The 16,336-nt window shown below is 36.9% G+C and overlaps 1 protein-coding gene across 1 annotated transcript; it reads left to right on the top strand.

The window, feature by feature from the left end:
- The first annotated feature begins 3,138 nt into the window (after positions 1-3,138).
- On the top strand, positions 3,139-4,452 carry LOC141587632 (uncharacterized). Its single transcript, XM_074409107.1, has 2 exons — positions 3,139-3,705; positions 4,432-4,452. The coding sequence occupies exons 1-2, from the start codon at positions 3,139-3,141 to the stop codon at positions 4,450-4,452; spliced, it is 588 nt and encodes a 195-aa protein (XP_074265208.1).
- Positions 4,453-16,336: the final 11,884 nt, after the last annotated feature.

Raw genomic sequence — 16,336 nt, forward strand, 5'->3', positions numbered from 1 at the left:
ATATAGTTGAGATCTTGAGTGTTACAACTGATAATGATGGTACAAATGCCATATTTAATGGAACCTTTTTGCTTTCTCATGCTCAACATAACTTATTTCCGGTTTTGTTATCTTAGGAGTTTAAAGAGTTGAGTTTTTTTATCTGTTCAATTTCCGTATGCATTATTAACATAGGGAGATAAAGAGACAAGTAAAGAGAATATGGACATAAACTCATACAGTAATAAATTTGGCCATTTAATTTAAATATTAAACATAATTATATTTTTAAGACTACAACATGGAGGCTTTTAAAAGCAGTGACTAGTGAGCTTTATGTCGCCACATGTCACAAGGTAATGCTCATCAGATTGAGTGTGGAGGAATTAATCATCAAATACATTCCTAAATAAAAAGGTAAACAATTGACTTAAATACCCAAAAATGGGATAGATAAATAAATAACCAGGGCGGATAGAATATTATTGAGCATTATTTTACAAAAAAAAAAAAAAAAAGTGTAATTCATTTACATTTACCTAAATGTATTTACAACGCCGTCTTATGAAATTGTTTCGGGTATAAGAATAGTGATATCACAATGTCAATACGCTTAGGGGGCGTTTGTTTCGTGCACGGGTATGGGGTTGGAATCAGGAATCATACCCGGGTGGTATGGGTTTGGAACTTGATTCCTCATACCTTGTGTTTGGTTCATTTTTGAGTGGTATGGGTTTGAACATCAATTAAGGTTAAAATGCGTAAATTAAAGTATTATAAATAATAATTTTTAATATTATAAAATCATGAAAATGATTAGTTAATCAAATAAGTATATAAAAAATTGGATTTACAATATGTTATAATTTGTTTTTTCATATTTTTGATCAATTTAGTTTGATACCCGTGGGTATCAATCTCATACCCACCCCCCTCATTGGGTATGAGAAACCCATACCTCATGGGTTTGAGGTATGGGTATGAAACCCTTGAATTTGCCAAACAAACACTTGGTATGGGTTTGGCTCATTCCAAACCCATACCTCATACCTTTTTTGGGTGAACCAAACACCCCCTTAAAATCCGACTATAAAAAGCTTTGTTTAATGATTCCCGGAAATTATCCACTTGAGAATTGAAATATTAAATTAAATTACTCCTGGGCTAACTTTACAATGGAATCATCACATATTTGAAAACCGTGAGGATCCTCTGTCCTATTTGATGTCGTATTTCATATACATTTTGACACATTAGCACATTTATTGTGTATTGATTTGGAAAAGGAGCTATTTGAGTGATGTCTCTTAAATGAGTTCCTCAATAGTCAGGGGCGGACCCATATTTTAGATTTCAGTGTAGCAAAAAAAATCAATAAGTCTCTTAAGACGAATATATCCGTATTCGTTTTAAGATAAAAACGGGTCAAAAAATCTACCACATGCATAGATAATACAAGTCTTTTGCTAATAATAAGCATTTTGTTTTTGTTTTATCTATGCAAATGGTATGATATTTGACAAGTATTAAACTTAAGACGAATAGTGTTTTAAATGAGATTTTGTGGAAAAAAAATGTAATAACACAAGTCTTAAAACTAATTATTTATCGGTCCAAATTTACAATATTGCTTATTAATAAGCCCATAAATTTCAATTCTTTGCTATTTTTTTTCTATAAAAACTTATTTTTGACTTTGACTTATATTTAATTAATTGGTAAAACAAAATAACAATGAATCAAATTTTAAACACAAACACAAAAAAGTTTATGAAAGAAAACTATGAGAACATAAAAAATTAGGCTAGGTAATGAACAACCTACACTCTACATGGAAATTTTGATCAGTTTCCAACTTAGAGAATTTGGAGAGTGTAATTGTGTAAAGTGATTAATTAAGCAATTAATAATCAGCGTGTTCTGAAAATTGTGCTGTTAATAAATGAGCAAATAAAAATTTTGAGCAAAATAGGGAGTAATTGTGGAGAAGTATTACGGGAAGGATTAAAGATAATAAGTGACAAATCATGAAATTTAATGCTGTAGCAAACTTTAATTTTCTCTTAATTTTTTTAGATTATGGTATAGCAATTACCACACCAAGGGTGTACTTGGGTCTACCAAACTAGGTAGCATGGACTCTCTTCCTAACTAACCGTCATGTATCCGATGTCGTGTTTGACACCCGACATTCATAGGACACACGCCTATAATTTAGATTAAGAATAAAATGTCAAAAGAGAATAATTAGAATATGGGTTTGGATAGGAAATGGGAATTAGTTATAATCAACGTCAACTTTGACCTTCACTTATGTAAATTTAATATTAAATACATCAAAAAAATCATACTTATTTATAACCATAAAATATAGATTTTACTAAGGCCTCGTTTGGTTACCCCATAGAAAATGTAGGAAAATAGAAATCCCATGAATTGCAAAATTGAAGGTTGTTTGGTTACTCCTTTTTTGACAAGATGTAGGAGTTTGAAAATCACATGATTTTCCAACTCCCCCATAATGGAGGAGTTGAATTACCTAGCCCCCCTAGGTAGTTCTAAACTCCTGTGTTAATTGAACTCCTATGTAGGTAACCAAACGGATTTGCTAAATTCACGTGAATTTCATGCTAGAACTTAATTCCCATGAATTCGATATTCCTATGGAGTTGTATTCCCGCAGGCAACCAAACGAGGCCTAAATTTAAATATCGTGTCACGCTACCAAATTGTTGCATTGTAGCTGTGCTAAATAGGTTCCGTTTGCATCGCATTCTACTCGAAGCATTCAATTATTAGTTCACAAAGAATTATTCGCCATTCAATAAAACTAGGTAAATAGCTAACTGACAGTGTTCAGTCAATGGAGAACATTAAACAACAGAACAGTAGCGCAAAAATATGCCGAAAAACAGTAGTAAAACTGGTTGATTAAAAAAAGACGGGTATGGGTTGTCCGGTTTGTTGTAACGAGGTGGAGAGTTGTCTTCGTGTTGTTCGGGGTTCTGGTTGGGCATGTGGGTTGTGGGATACTGGGATAGGTTGGGTATTGGTGTGCGTATGACGGACGGGTATTAGTGGGTGAGGGAGTGGGAAGAGGATGTGTGGAGGGAGCTGGAGGACGGTGAGATAGATACTTTTATGTTGGGATGTTGGGCGATGTGGGAAGCACGCAATAAGTGGGTGTTTGAGAAGGTCAAGGTGGATGTGTTTAGGGTGGTGCGACGGGTGGCGGAGCTTAGAAAGGAACTTAATAAGTGGGTGTTTGAGAAGGTCAAGGTGGATGTGTTTAGGGTGTGTGATGAGGGTGGTGGGCGTTGGCTGAAACCGGAGGTAAGGTGGGTGAAGTTGAACGTGGATGCGGGGGTTAAAGAAGGATGGGGAATGGGTATTGGTGCGGTTTGTCGTGATAGTGAGGGTGTGGTATTGTGGGGGATGACCGAGTATAGGCGTGAGACGTTGGAGTCGATTATGGCGGAGGCTGAAGCGGTTTTGGCAGGTATAAAGGAAGCACGAAGACGGGGATGCTTGTGTCTGGTAGTCGAAAGTGATTGTAAAGTACTTATCGATGCCTTGAAGCTGAAGACAAAGAGGAGCAATTTCCACTTGCTTTTGGACGATATCTATTCTATTTGTAATGATTTTGAGTCAGTTTTATGGTCGTTTGTTAGTAGAAAACATAATAGTGTAGCGCATGAGCTGGCTCACCTATGCTCTATGCAACTGGTTAGGACATGTTTTGGATTTGGCTGCCCTCGGTGGTCTTTAAAAAAAAAAAAAAAACAGAAAGCAACAGCGATTGACATATCGATTGTACACCGAAATAAGGAAAACAAATAAAAATTGACCCGGAATTATGGGACAAAAGGAGTATAAATGCAGAAGGTACGATGCATAAAACCATAGGACAATTTTGTCCATCAGTGAGATGGTGGACCTATTTTCTTCTCCCCAATTAATCAACATTATAAAAGACCATATCACAGTTTCGGATGTTAAGCCTATTAACGCCCACAATGCAAATAAGATCTTCGATATATAGGAAATTGCATCAAACAACATTTTTCAACACACAAGGGCCAAAGCCAAGAATCACGTTAAAAAAGTAAATTTGTGTAACTACTAACATTTTGTTCTTGCAATTCTTTCACCTTTAACCTGCATTTTATTCACTCCAAAAAAAATCATCTTGTTCCTAGCTATACACTGCAAATGCATGCGAAAAGACGGGGTATGACATCAAGATAAAGGGATGACATCGAAGCCATGCACAAAAGATGCATTATCTTCGATATGAAGAGCGCCTGAATGAGCCAGAGCAGAACAAGAGTGCAAAACAGGAAATTCCGCAGTGTATGTTTCTCAACAATAGAGGGGTGTAAAGAGGCAGGTTTACTTCAATCAGACTGAGCAATGGGGTGGTTAAATTTGCAAGTTGGACTGTGTTTGCAGATACCATATGAGCTACAGTGAATGCACATGTATTCCCCCGCAAAACAAATAATGAGTTTTCAGTAAACAACCCGAAATTCAATAGGAAAATCACAACAAACCCGAGCTTGTCATCACTCAATATAAGCAATGTTGCCTGTTTGCTAACTACGATAAGCATACAGCAACATTTCTCCAATCCCTCCAGGACTTTCCATAACGAGGCAAGGGATCCAGATGTATATCAAACTCCCATGTCACATTTTGATAAGTTCCATTATCGGGCCTGGGCCGCACCCGCATGGAGGAGAGAGAGTCCGGCATATAAGTCCAAGGAGGTTCCATCCCAAAACCAATTGGCAATGGGTGGAGTAACTCCTTGGTTTTATATGATAGACAACTCTCTCCTCTTTTTTCAATGTGGGATACTCACATGTGCCTTTATCATGGGTGAACTGTATCTTGACACATTTAATAAAGTTGCCTTAATAGAGCACATGTATTTCACAGGTGTGAAAACACTCTGATACCTATCCAAACTTCAATAATACAGAATTTTAACCAAATTGAAATAATCACAAACACACAAGGAACATAAATCTCAATGTGAACAACCATACACACAAAAAGAGAGAGGAAATGAGTTTGGAATATGGCATTAGAAAGTACCCATAACTACACAGCAAATACATGACCCAAAACATAGGCAACAGGAATGAAAGAGCAAGAAATTACTTGTTCAATTGGAAGCCATGAGGGCCTAAAGCTGTGTTTTGAAGCATATGTGCATCCCTCGTTGCTCAAAAAAACACCACACACCTCTGGCTGATCAGGTCTCTGAGGAAGGTTAGCCATGGTCGACCAAACAGCCCGTTTAGCAGTAAGCAGCTAACCTGGATTCTTTGAGGTATAAACAAGAACTATCCCCATGGCAGAGCTAACATTAAACAATACAAAAGATGATATCTTAACACTTGACATCTAAGTTGCTTGGACTCGGTAAGAAGTATTAGACACAGGTGCATATCAAAGTGTCGGATTTAGCTATTTTACTAGAACAGGTAACACCATGGGAAGCGTGACTATCAACAGACTCCATTGATTGCACCATCCTCACTTCATTAATTCCATGAAAAAGGGGAGTTGGCATCGTTGATTCCAGCCAAAACCAAACTCTCGGAATACAACTTGAAATCAACAAAATGAGTCATAGATTTTCCCATAGAACGCACTTGGCCAGAAGCAATACTGTAAGAGCTTTTCTCGTAAACAAGAGAGCCAACATCACCATCACCATCCCCATCAAAATATAACACACTAGTTCTTTGCTCCAAATCAGCAAATAATCTACAAGCGAGGTCACTCGAAGGTCCACTAAACCACAAAGTCCACGTCCTATCCCCATTAAGCAGCCAAATGTTGAAAGTAGTAGGAGAACTGTTGAAAACAGCTAGGCACCGATGAAGAACAAACACAAATCTCCATTTTTGACTATCTTCATCCGACAAAACAGACAATTCCAAAAATGAAAAGCTTTCTGTTTCTAAATCAAGCGAAATAAGATGTGTCGGTCTAAAAAGGGAAATATTAGCATTATCAGGAGGAGGTTTTCCTAGCCAATGTATTGCCTCCTCAAGGTAAGACGGGTTCTATCAACAGTATATCTTCTATACCTCAAGAATCTTCCTCAAGCAATCAAATATCCACATAATCTGCAAATATCAATCACCATATGCACATAATACTTTAGTCAATATCTTGTAATCATAATCTTGTTAATATAGTCAAGTCTTGCACAAGGCTCCATCTAATAGCCTTATTTAGCTCCCTAAGATTAGTATAAATAGCCTAGCTAACCTTGTAATCTGTACAATTCATTTCATTCTAATACACCTATCTTATATGATATCCAAAAGCCTTCGATCCATCAAAACACCCGTCTTCAACCTCTGTCCTCAACCCGCCACCTTCAAAAAATCCAAAACCACCGCTGCCAACCTTCTTCAATCACCAACCATCATGACTCAATCCGACAACCGCATACCCAACCCCCACGACGCTGAAACACCCCTGACTTCACTCAACTTGAATCACTGTGTGAAGCTTACCTCCGTCAATTATACCTCATGGCGGTTCCGGTGACCCACATCCTTTTCGGGTTCGGTCTTCGGGCTTCCTTGACGGTACCCACCCTCAACCACCACCCCTTGTTCTCTCTCCGACAAAACGAAACCCCCAACCCCGCCTACCACACATGGCGAAAACAAGATGGCTTAATTTTAGGTGCTCTAATGGGTACCTTATCAGCCACAATACAAGCACTGATTGTCCGCGCAACCACCTCGAAAGAGGCGTGGGACATTCTTGCTCATACCTACGCAAACCCATCTCGCACCCATATCCTCCAATTAAAGGATCGTCTCGATTCGATCCTTAAAACAGCTGACCAATCCATTACCGAGTATATGCACGCCATTAAGGCGTGTATCGACCAACTCGCGTTAATGGGCAAAGTATTGGACCCCGAGGATGTTGTATCCAAGGTCCTAAAAGGTCTCGATTACAACCTATTCAAACCAGTAATCGACGCCGTCCGAGCACGAGACACCCCTGATTACATTTGAAGCTCTTCATGAGAAGTTGCTTCAACATGAACTCCTCATGAAACAAACTCCAATCAATGACCCATTTCAACCCACCGCCAACCTCAATTATCGACACAATAATCAATACCGAGGCAATTACCGTTCCACCACTGCCCAAACACCTGCCTTCAACCAATCCCACGGCCAACCCTCCACCAACCAGCCTCCTAGACCCTTCAAAGGTCGCTGTCAATGGTGTCGTCAGGTTGGTCACGTAATAGCTGACTGTCCGCTGTTTAGAAAGCTATTTCCCACCATTATTTTCCCTGCCCCTCCAACCCGCAAAGACCACCGGCCAGACCGCAGCCCACATCGCCACCACCGGCCACCCAACAACAACTACTTGCTCGACAGTGGTGCGTCCAACCATGTAACCCATGACCTTGATACACTCGCCCTCCATTCGCCCTACCTTGGCCCTGATTCGCTGATAATTGGAGACGGTTCCGCACTCGAAATTGCCCATACAGGTTCGTTTCAATTACCTAATTCAAATATTCAATTGACTAATGTCTTGCACGTACCAAAAATCTCACGTAACATTCTGTCTATTTCGCAATTATGTCGGCATAATAATGCTTACGCTATTTTTTCTTCATCTTCTTTTATTATTAAGGCAATCTCGACGGGTGCGACACTCCTTCAGGGCCGGGCTAAGGACGGCATATACGAGTTGAGTCCGAAGCAACCACAAGTCTACTCAAACCAAAAGGGCTCAACTACCCTCTCATGGCATCATAAATTAGGACACCCTTCTATTGATGTTATGAAAGCTATTAATAAAAATGCATTATTTCCTTCTATTTTCTCTAATTTTGAATCTTTGTGATAGTGTCAAATTAGCAAAAGCAAAAAGCTACCATTTGCAACTTCAACGATTAAAACCACCGCACCACTAGACTTAATTTATTCCGACCTATGGACTAGTCCGGTTTACTCTCGCGAAAAATACAAATATTACGTCATATTTGTTGACCACTTTAGCAAATACATTTGGTTATTTCCATTAAAACAAAAATCTGAAACCATACAAGTATTCCTACGATTTAAAGCCTTAGTCGAAAAATATTTCCAAAAACCAATAAGACAATTTTTCTCCGACAACGGTGGAGAATTTCAAAAAATGACTCCCGCCTTACTAGATAATGGAATTAGTCACTTTACTTCTCCGCCACATACCCCTGAACATAATGGGTATCTTTGAAAGACGACACCGTCACATTGTTGAAACGGTCTCGCCCTCTCCTTTCTCACGCAGTCTACCCACCACATTTTGGCCATTTGCCTTTAGTATGACTACATATTTAATAAATCGCCTCCCTACTAAAACGCTAAATGGTCAAACACCGTATTTTTTAATGCATAATGTACAACCCAACTATAGCAAATTACATAACTTCTACATCGTGTTATCCATGGCTTCGGCCTTACACAAAACACAAACTTGACTACCGATCAACACCTTGCATCTTTGTTGGATACTCATCCACTCAAAGTGCCTTTCACTGTCTTGACCCAAAAACAAATCGCTTATATACCTCTCGTCATGTCAAATTTGTAGAAGACGAATTCGCTTACACTCGTCTTCTCACCACCACGCCATCACCATCAACCAACACTAACCCGGATGATTGGTGTCACCTTATTCTTCCTGTCTTACCATCACCTCCCACAACACAAACCCCTCTTACTCAGTCCCAAACCCACTCAACACGACCACCCATAACCCAAGTATATACTCGACGTACCTCCCACGAACCAATTCCTTCCACAACTTCCACTGACCTCAATACTAATGATACCTCCGCGGCCACCAACCCTTCCACGGCTCCTCAAAACACCACGGAAACACCTCTCTCGGCCCCTAACGTATCATCTACACCGCCTCCTCCTCCCACTCGCAATGTTGTCACCCGCCTTGATAACAACATTCGCAAGCCTAACCCACGATATGCAAACCTTGTCCTTGCTTCCGCTACACCCACCTCCTTACCAAAAACTGTTAAACAAGCTCTTGTTTCAACCCAATGGAGACAAGCAATGCAAGAGGAAGTTCAAGCACTTGATCGAAATAAAACATGGTCATTAGTTCCTCCTCAACCCTCTCAGAATATAATTGGATGTAAATGGGTCTATCGAATAAAATATAATCCCGATGGCTCCCTAAAACAACACAAAGCTCGGCTAGTAGCTAAAGGTTTTCATCAACGACCCGGCATTGATTTTACTGAAACCTTTAGCCCGGTCGTAAAACCCACCACAGTCCGTCTAGTTCTCTCACTCGCAGTCACTCAGTCATGGTCTCTCCGACAACTTGACGTCAATAATGCCTTCCTACAGGGTACATTAACAGACGATGTTTATATGGCCCAACCTCAAGGCTTTATTGACGAATCAAAACCTGATTATGTTTGTAAACTCAACAAAGCAATCTATGGCCTAAAACAAGCTCCTCGAGCCTGGCATACTGAACTAAAAACCTATCTCCTCACCTATGGTTTCAAACAATCGCTCTCTGACTCATCTTTATTTATCTTTAAAACAAAACCAATATGTATATACATGCTTGTCTATGTTGATGACATTATCATCACTGGACCAAACCCTCAACATTTACAACATTTTATCGACCAACTAGCAAACCGGTTCTCTATTAAAGACCTTGGACCGTTATCCTATTTCCTTGGTATAGAAGTCACACCAAACAATCTTGGACTTCACTTAAACCAATCCAAATATATTCATGATCTACTTCTAAAATACAACATGTCAGATGCCAAACCAACCACAACTCCTATGGCAACCGACAGTCATCTAATTCGTGAAGATGACAAACCGATTCATAACCACTCAGACTATCGAGCTCTTGTTGGGAGTCTGCAATATCTTTCCTTACCTACTGACGATATTGCTTTCACGGTCAACCGACTTGCTCAATTCCTTCATCATCCTACGTCCAACCACTAGGGCGCCTTAAAACGGCTACTTCGCTATCTTCAAGGAACACAAACCCATGGACTTCAAATCCATAAAAACTCTCCTCTATGCTTATACGCTTTTTGTGACGCTGACTTTGCAGGAGATAAGGATAACTACCTCTCCACCACTGGCTATATTATCTACCTCGGTCGCAATCCAATCTCTTGGTCTTCAAAGAAACAACGAGGTCTTGCTCTCTCAACCACAGAAGCTGAATTTCGAGCCGTCGCAGCTGTAACAACCGAAACACTCTGGCTCCGTAATCTTCTTACCGAGCTTCATATCACTGTCACAAAACCCCCAACACTATATTGTGATAATCTGTCTGCTACACTATATGCCAAAAATCCAGTCTTCCACTCCAGAATGAAGCATATGGCTCTCTCTTTTCACTTCGTTCGTGAACAACTTCAGCTTGGCCACATTCACATACAACACGTTGCTAGCAAAGATCAATTGGCCGATGCTCTTACTAAACCGCTTCCCAGGCTTCGCTTTCATGAACTACGAGACAAGATTGGACTCCTCTCCACGACGTCCATCTTGCGGGGGCGTATCAACAGTATATCTTCTATACCTCAAGAATCTTCCTCAAGCAATCAAATATCCACATAATCTGCAAATATCAATCACCATATGCACATAATACTTTAGTCAATATCTTGTAATCATAATCTTGTTAATATAGTCAAGTCTTGCACAAGGCTTCATCTAATAGCCTTATTTAGCTCCCTAAGATTAGTATAAATAGCCTAGTTAACCTTGTAATCTGTACAATTCATTTCATTCTAATACACCTATCTTATAGGTTCGATCGATTATAAAAGCCACGCAATTCACGGAATGAGCATGAAAAGTCAAAATTAAAGCCATTGTTATTATCCCTCACAACCCAACCATTATTATCCCTCACAACCCAATTTCCTTCACTAAGGGTATAAACAGCAACATGAATCTGTCTATTTTGTTGCAATTGAAATGCAATGACCTTAACATCATTAGTAAGAGGCACAAAACCGAAAACAAACATAGTGTATTGCTCGCGAGAGGGATCAAGAGAAGAAAGGGGAGGTTTGAGGGATTTCTTAACACTCAGATTACATAATCTCAACCCATCATCTTCCATCAACTTAAATTCGTGACTCAATAAACCAAGGAATTACACATTCCATAAAAATGATACCTTTGGGAACTCTGAAAAAAGTTGCCGATGTTGCGTAGATTAAAAGCTTTCCGAAGGGTAAGTATACATCCATATTGTCCCCCGATCCCGAACCCTCAAGCAATAACAATTTACCATCATTATAGTTGTTGTTCTCAGGCCCAGTCCTGAGTTTTGTATGACGCTAGGCAAAAGTGTAGATTAGGGCCCCTTTTAAAAAATACAATGTGTGATCATTTTATTTAAGGCACTAGTTCTATTACCAGTTAAATTCACGGGACTATCTATGTTTTTACGTTGATGGTGTTTTGTAAACCCGGATTCGTGATCCCATTGAGCCTTGAGGGAAAAAACGACTCGTAAGAAAAAACTTTTTATTAATCAATAGGTATATTGCCATAATATATCGCCAAACATATGTTATGTTTATGACCACAATTTACTAAACTTTATCACAAATTATTAATATTTTGCTATGAATATTGTTACGTTTATTAGTCTTTTGCCACGATTTTTGTTATTATTGTTGTTTGTCTTCAATATTTTGTCTTTATTTATTATACTCCCTCCGTTCCGGTCATCTGTTTACATTTTACTAAATTTAAACCTGTGCAAAAATTACACGAATTTACTCATTCATTTTATTTGTAAAATCTAAATAATGAATGAAGATTTTTACAAAAAAATGCACAAAGTTCTGACTGAATAATGTTTTATCAAGATTTATTGATAAAAAAAGTATACAATTTGTATACGAAAGTTTTGTCTATATTTATGTTTTATTCTAAAAATTAGAAAAAAAAATATTCACAGATTACTCGTATATTCTATGTTATCTTCGATATAATCATATAAACATAAAAACTCAATATCCTCTCTCTTAATAAAATTAACTGCCCGACAATTAATACCAACAACTGAACAAGTAATATATAATAATAAATATTTTTACTTTTTGTTAATTATCTCTTTTTAAAGTTTATTATTAAATAAAATTAACCGTCCGATAATTAATATCGACAAATAATATATAATAGTTAATTATCTCCTTTTAAAGTTAATTATCTTAAAAAGAAAATTTTAAAATAAAGTAATAAGTGTTTTTACTTTTTGTTCAACAATTTTAAATTACAATGGTAATATTTGAGTTCTAAAGTCATATTTAAGTTTTTTTTTTTGTTTTGACTTACAATTTACATTTGCAATTAAAGTAAACTAGTTATAAACCCGTGCAAAATTGCACGGGTATGTATTTGGGCCAGTATTAATGTTTTTGGATGTATATTTGTTTTTGCATTTCTATTGTACTTATCTAGTTGGTCTAAATCTACGATCTACATAATTTATGTTTAAATTTGTTACAAACACGTGTTCACATACACTGGTTTATAAGGAAATAACGTAATCTACTCTTGTAAATAAAAATTGCATACATAAAAGACTTTACATCCGGATAAAAGAAATATAATCTAATATAATCAACTTTAACATATGTATGTAATTCATTTGCTTATGTTCGATCCCGTATATATATAAATGTTATTCCTTCTTGAAATTATGTAATTTTATTCTTATGTAATTTTATTTTAAAAATTATATATGTAATTCAATTTCAGTTACTCGCATTTGCAATTCATCATGCGTATATGCTATTAATTTTATTTACACGGAATGTATAAAATTATTTCATAATATTAATTCATATAATTTTTTCATAATATTATTTCATAGAATTTGTTGTAAAACGGAATTTATCGCATGTTTGAAAAGACGGAAATCTGAAAAAATAAATACATTGCACACTTACGGGTCCCACCATAACATGAATTTCCCAAAAAAAAACCTGCATTAATGACGTGGCGCGCTGATGATTGAGTATTGTCTTTTGTATTAATATAGATAAGATAATGCATTAGGGTCAATTGGCTACGTAGTTATTACAGTATGTATGATATATTTTCTTGGTAGTTAAATTTGACTCAATACTTTGTCTTGTTAGGCAAAGACTTTAAAAACCCGACTTACATATCAAATAAAAGTATTCAGATAAATAAAACAAAATTAGTAAAAGTGAAACTCCCTAAATAGTTGCATACCCATGCAAATTGTTAAACCTATTTTTTATTTAGTCAAACTCATTTACGTTTGTAGAACCCGTGCAAGTTTAAAATAATTTTCCTCCGTGCACGTTTAAATTTAAAAAATTAACCCTTTTTTGTTTAGTTTCGATTGTTAATTAATGAAAATTGCACGGATATGCACTTCAAACATCATTATTTTAAAAAAATCATAACACTTAACTTTTGTATAAAGTCATATTTAAGAATTTAGACTTGAAATATAAATTATATTTGCATTTAGAAGTCAACAAAATTAGGATATAAGACGCATTAAGTTTAATTGTCTAATGATTTGTCCTCTTGAAATCTAAATTTGAGTTCCTACTTGACATGGTGATTGAGAGGCTAAATAAAAATCGAGAAATATGAATTAAATGAATTGGGGTAATTTTTAAAAAAATTATAAATTCTAAGGTCAAACATTAAAGCATCTATGATATACCTGTAAAAATTTGACTTGACCCCGGCTAGTGTTTTCCGAGGTTAAGTCCATCGAATTTTGATATAAACCAGTCGGGCTGAAGTAAGTCGTTTACATAGTTTCCCTTAGATTCAACCTGTCTTTTCGTGGTTAGGTCCAGCGAATATTGACATGGGACCCCGAAGTAACCCGTTAATGTAAGTTGATAGGCTTATCGTGTACTTATGCAAAAATAAATACCCTAAACAACAAATGAATGTAGCAATCGGGGTCGAACACAAGGAAACGGGAATTACGTTGTGAAATGCTATGGGAAGATTTCTATCAAGATCGATTTCGGTTTTGGTTTGGTTTGTTTGTTTGGTGACTAACAAAAACTATGGTATAAATTATATAATAAAAAGGAGTCTAAGGGGTCGGGTCACACATGCAAGGTAAATATATAATTATGTCGAACTCGGTATTAATAACATTGTCAATTGCTTAGACTTAGAGATACCGACCTTACGACATTAGTATCAACCATAGACCGGGTCCTAGAGAAACTGTTGGACCTTTAGTCCTAATTAGTTGTTTTGATAATGACAGTAATGATTTGTATGTGGACTTAATATTATAAACATATGCGTGTAATTGTGTGCTCAAGTCTTAATATAGAAATGAACAATTACAATGACGCAAGCTTGAATTTTGGCCCAAGGAGGTATAACTTCAAAAAGAAGCAAGCTTGAAGTTTGGACCAATGAGGTACAACTTTAAATACATTTGATCGTAATATTCAAGATCAAGATCAAATAACAACCACAAGACTCAAGATGAGAGACCTGTGAAGAGACGATTCGTTTACTGAAGATCTTCTGAAGATTAGATAGTATAGGTCGTCATCCGGTAATGGATTTACTTTGTTTGATTTAGAGGTTAATAAAGTTATGACCTCATAGCCATAACTTTACTGCTAGACAAAAATGATGCGTTAATTTTTGGAAAATATATTTTTAATGTTTTATAAGAATAAGAGAGTATTTATATAATTGGAATTACTTAATTAGAATTTAAGTTGGATGTACTAACCAAACGTACGAAAGTTTGCTGACTTCCCGCTTCCGTGATATGCATCGACACTAACTGAGTACTTATTTATTTGATCTCGATAACTTTCATCCTCCACCAAGATTGCGATTTCCGTGAGATGCATCGCCACTATTTGCTTCCTACGAATGTTCAAAGACAATATAAATTAATGTATACTAATTAATAACAATATAGGCAACAAATGTAAATCTCAAAATCGGTGTAAACCTTGTAAGGCGTTTGTCTTTAATGCCGTAGAACTCGAGATTGCTGGTGGATCGAGACATGGCTGAGTTTTCTCGGCCACGAAGTATCTTTGGTTAGTTTAGATTTCTTCTCTTGTGTTTGTTGTTTTGCTTTTTACTAATCTAAATAATAATTCACCAAAATTAAATACTCCGTAGTTGGAGAAGATATTAATTACCCCTGTTCTTTTAGGGTTTTAGTTATACTCCAACTCTATCAGTTTATTTATCACCAATATATTCAAGTCTTTTATTAAAATGACCATTTTTCTTCAAGTATTTACTAAACTAACCATTCTCAAATTTTAATTCCTATTTTAACCATTTTGAAACTTTAGAAAAATAATCAATCTTAACAATGGCTAGTTTGGTAACATGGGCTTGGTCTGCTCTGGTTTTAGTGAAGAAGACCATGTCATCAGCAAAGAAAAGGTTCGAAATTTTTGGACTGTTTTTACATATGGATATAGGACACCACTCTTTTGCTTGTACCCGAATATCAATTGCTTGTTGGAGTTTTTCGAGACACATAACAAATAAGTACGAAGAAAGTGGGTCACCTTGTCGCACTCCCTGTGTAAGCTTGAAAGTTTCAGTTGGCTCACCGTTCCATAATATTTGCATTGAAGGGGAGGTCACACACTCCATAATAGTGTCGACTATAAGAGGAGGGAAGCACATATCTTTTAGCGTATTGTAAATAAAGCTCCATTTCAGACGGTCATATGCTTTCTCCAAATCTATTTTTATTGCCATATAACCTTTATTCCCTTTCTTCCTTCTCATAGTATGGATTGCTTCCTGAAAAACTACGATATTATCCGTTATTTGACGCCAGGGGACGAAGCCGCTTTGAGTCTCTGAAATAAGCCGTGGAAGGACTTTTTTGATACGATTTGCAATAGTCTTGCTAATTATCTTGTAAGCTACATTACAGAGACTTATCGGTCGGAATTGCGAGATATGCTCCGGAGCAGTAACTTTTGGAATCAAGACGATGTGTGTATCATTTAGTCCCTCGGGTAGACCCTTACCTTCCAAGACTTTCATGATCATGCTATAAACATCTTGCTTGACGATAGACCAGTGTTTTTGATAAAAAAGAGCCCCTGTTATTAAATACGTACTTGATAATTTTTGTGCGGCATCAGGTGAAAAGGTCAGTATATCAAAATCTAAAATCTTCTTCTCCTCCAACACGGCTGTCTCGGACAGAGAGGAGGTCACTAATATATTGGGTTTCGATATCACTGACGACTTGGGTACCTATCTGGGTATGCCGA

This window comes from Silene latifolia, chromosome 6, assembly GCF_048544455.1.
Source record: "Silene latifolia isolate original U9 population chromosome 6, ASM4854445v1, whole genome shotgun sequence".
NCBI classification, from domain to species: Eukaryota; Viridiplantae; Streptophyta; class Magnoliopsida; order Caryophyllales; family Caryophyllaceae; genus Silene; species Silene latifolia.

What these genes read in the sequence shown, in the direction of transcription:
- LOC141587632 (XM_074409107.1), top strand. Translation starts at nt 3,139, where the DNA reads ATGTGGGAAGCACGCAATAAGTGGGTGTTTGAGAAGGTCAAGGTGGAT. An exon ending in ACCTATGCTCTATGCAACTG is followed by an intron (nt 3,706 to 4,431) that starts GTTAGGACATGT and finishes CTGTGTTTGCAG; the next exon opens with ATACCATATGAGCTACAGTG.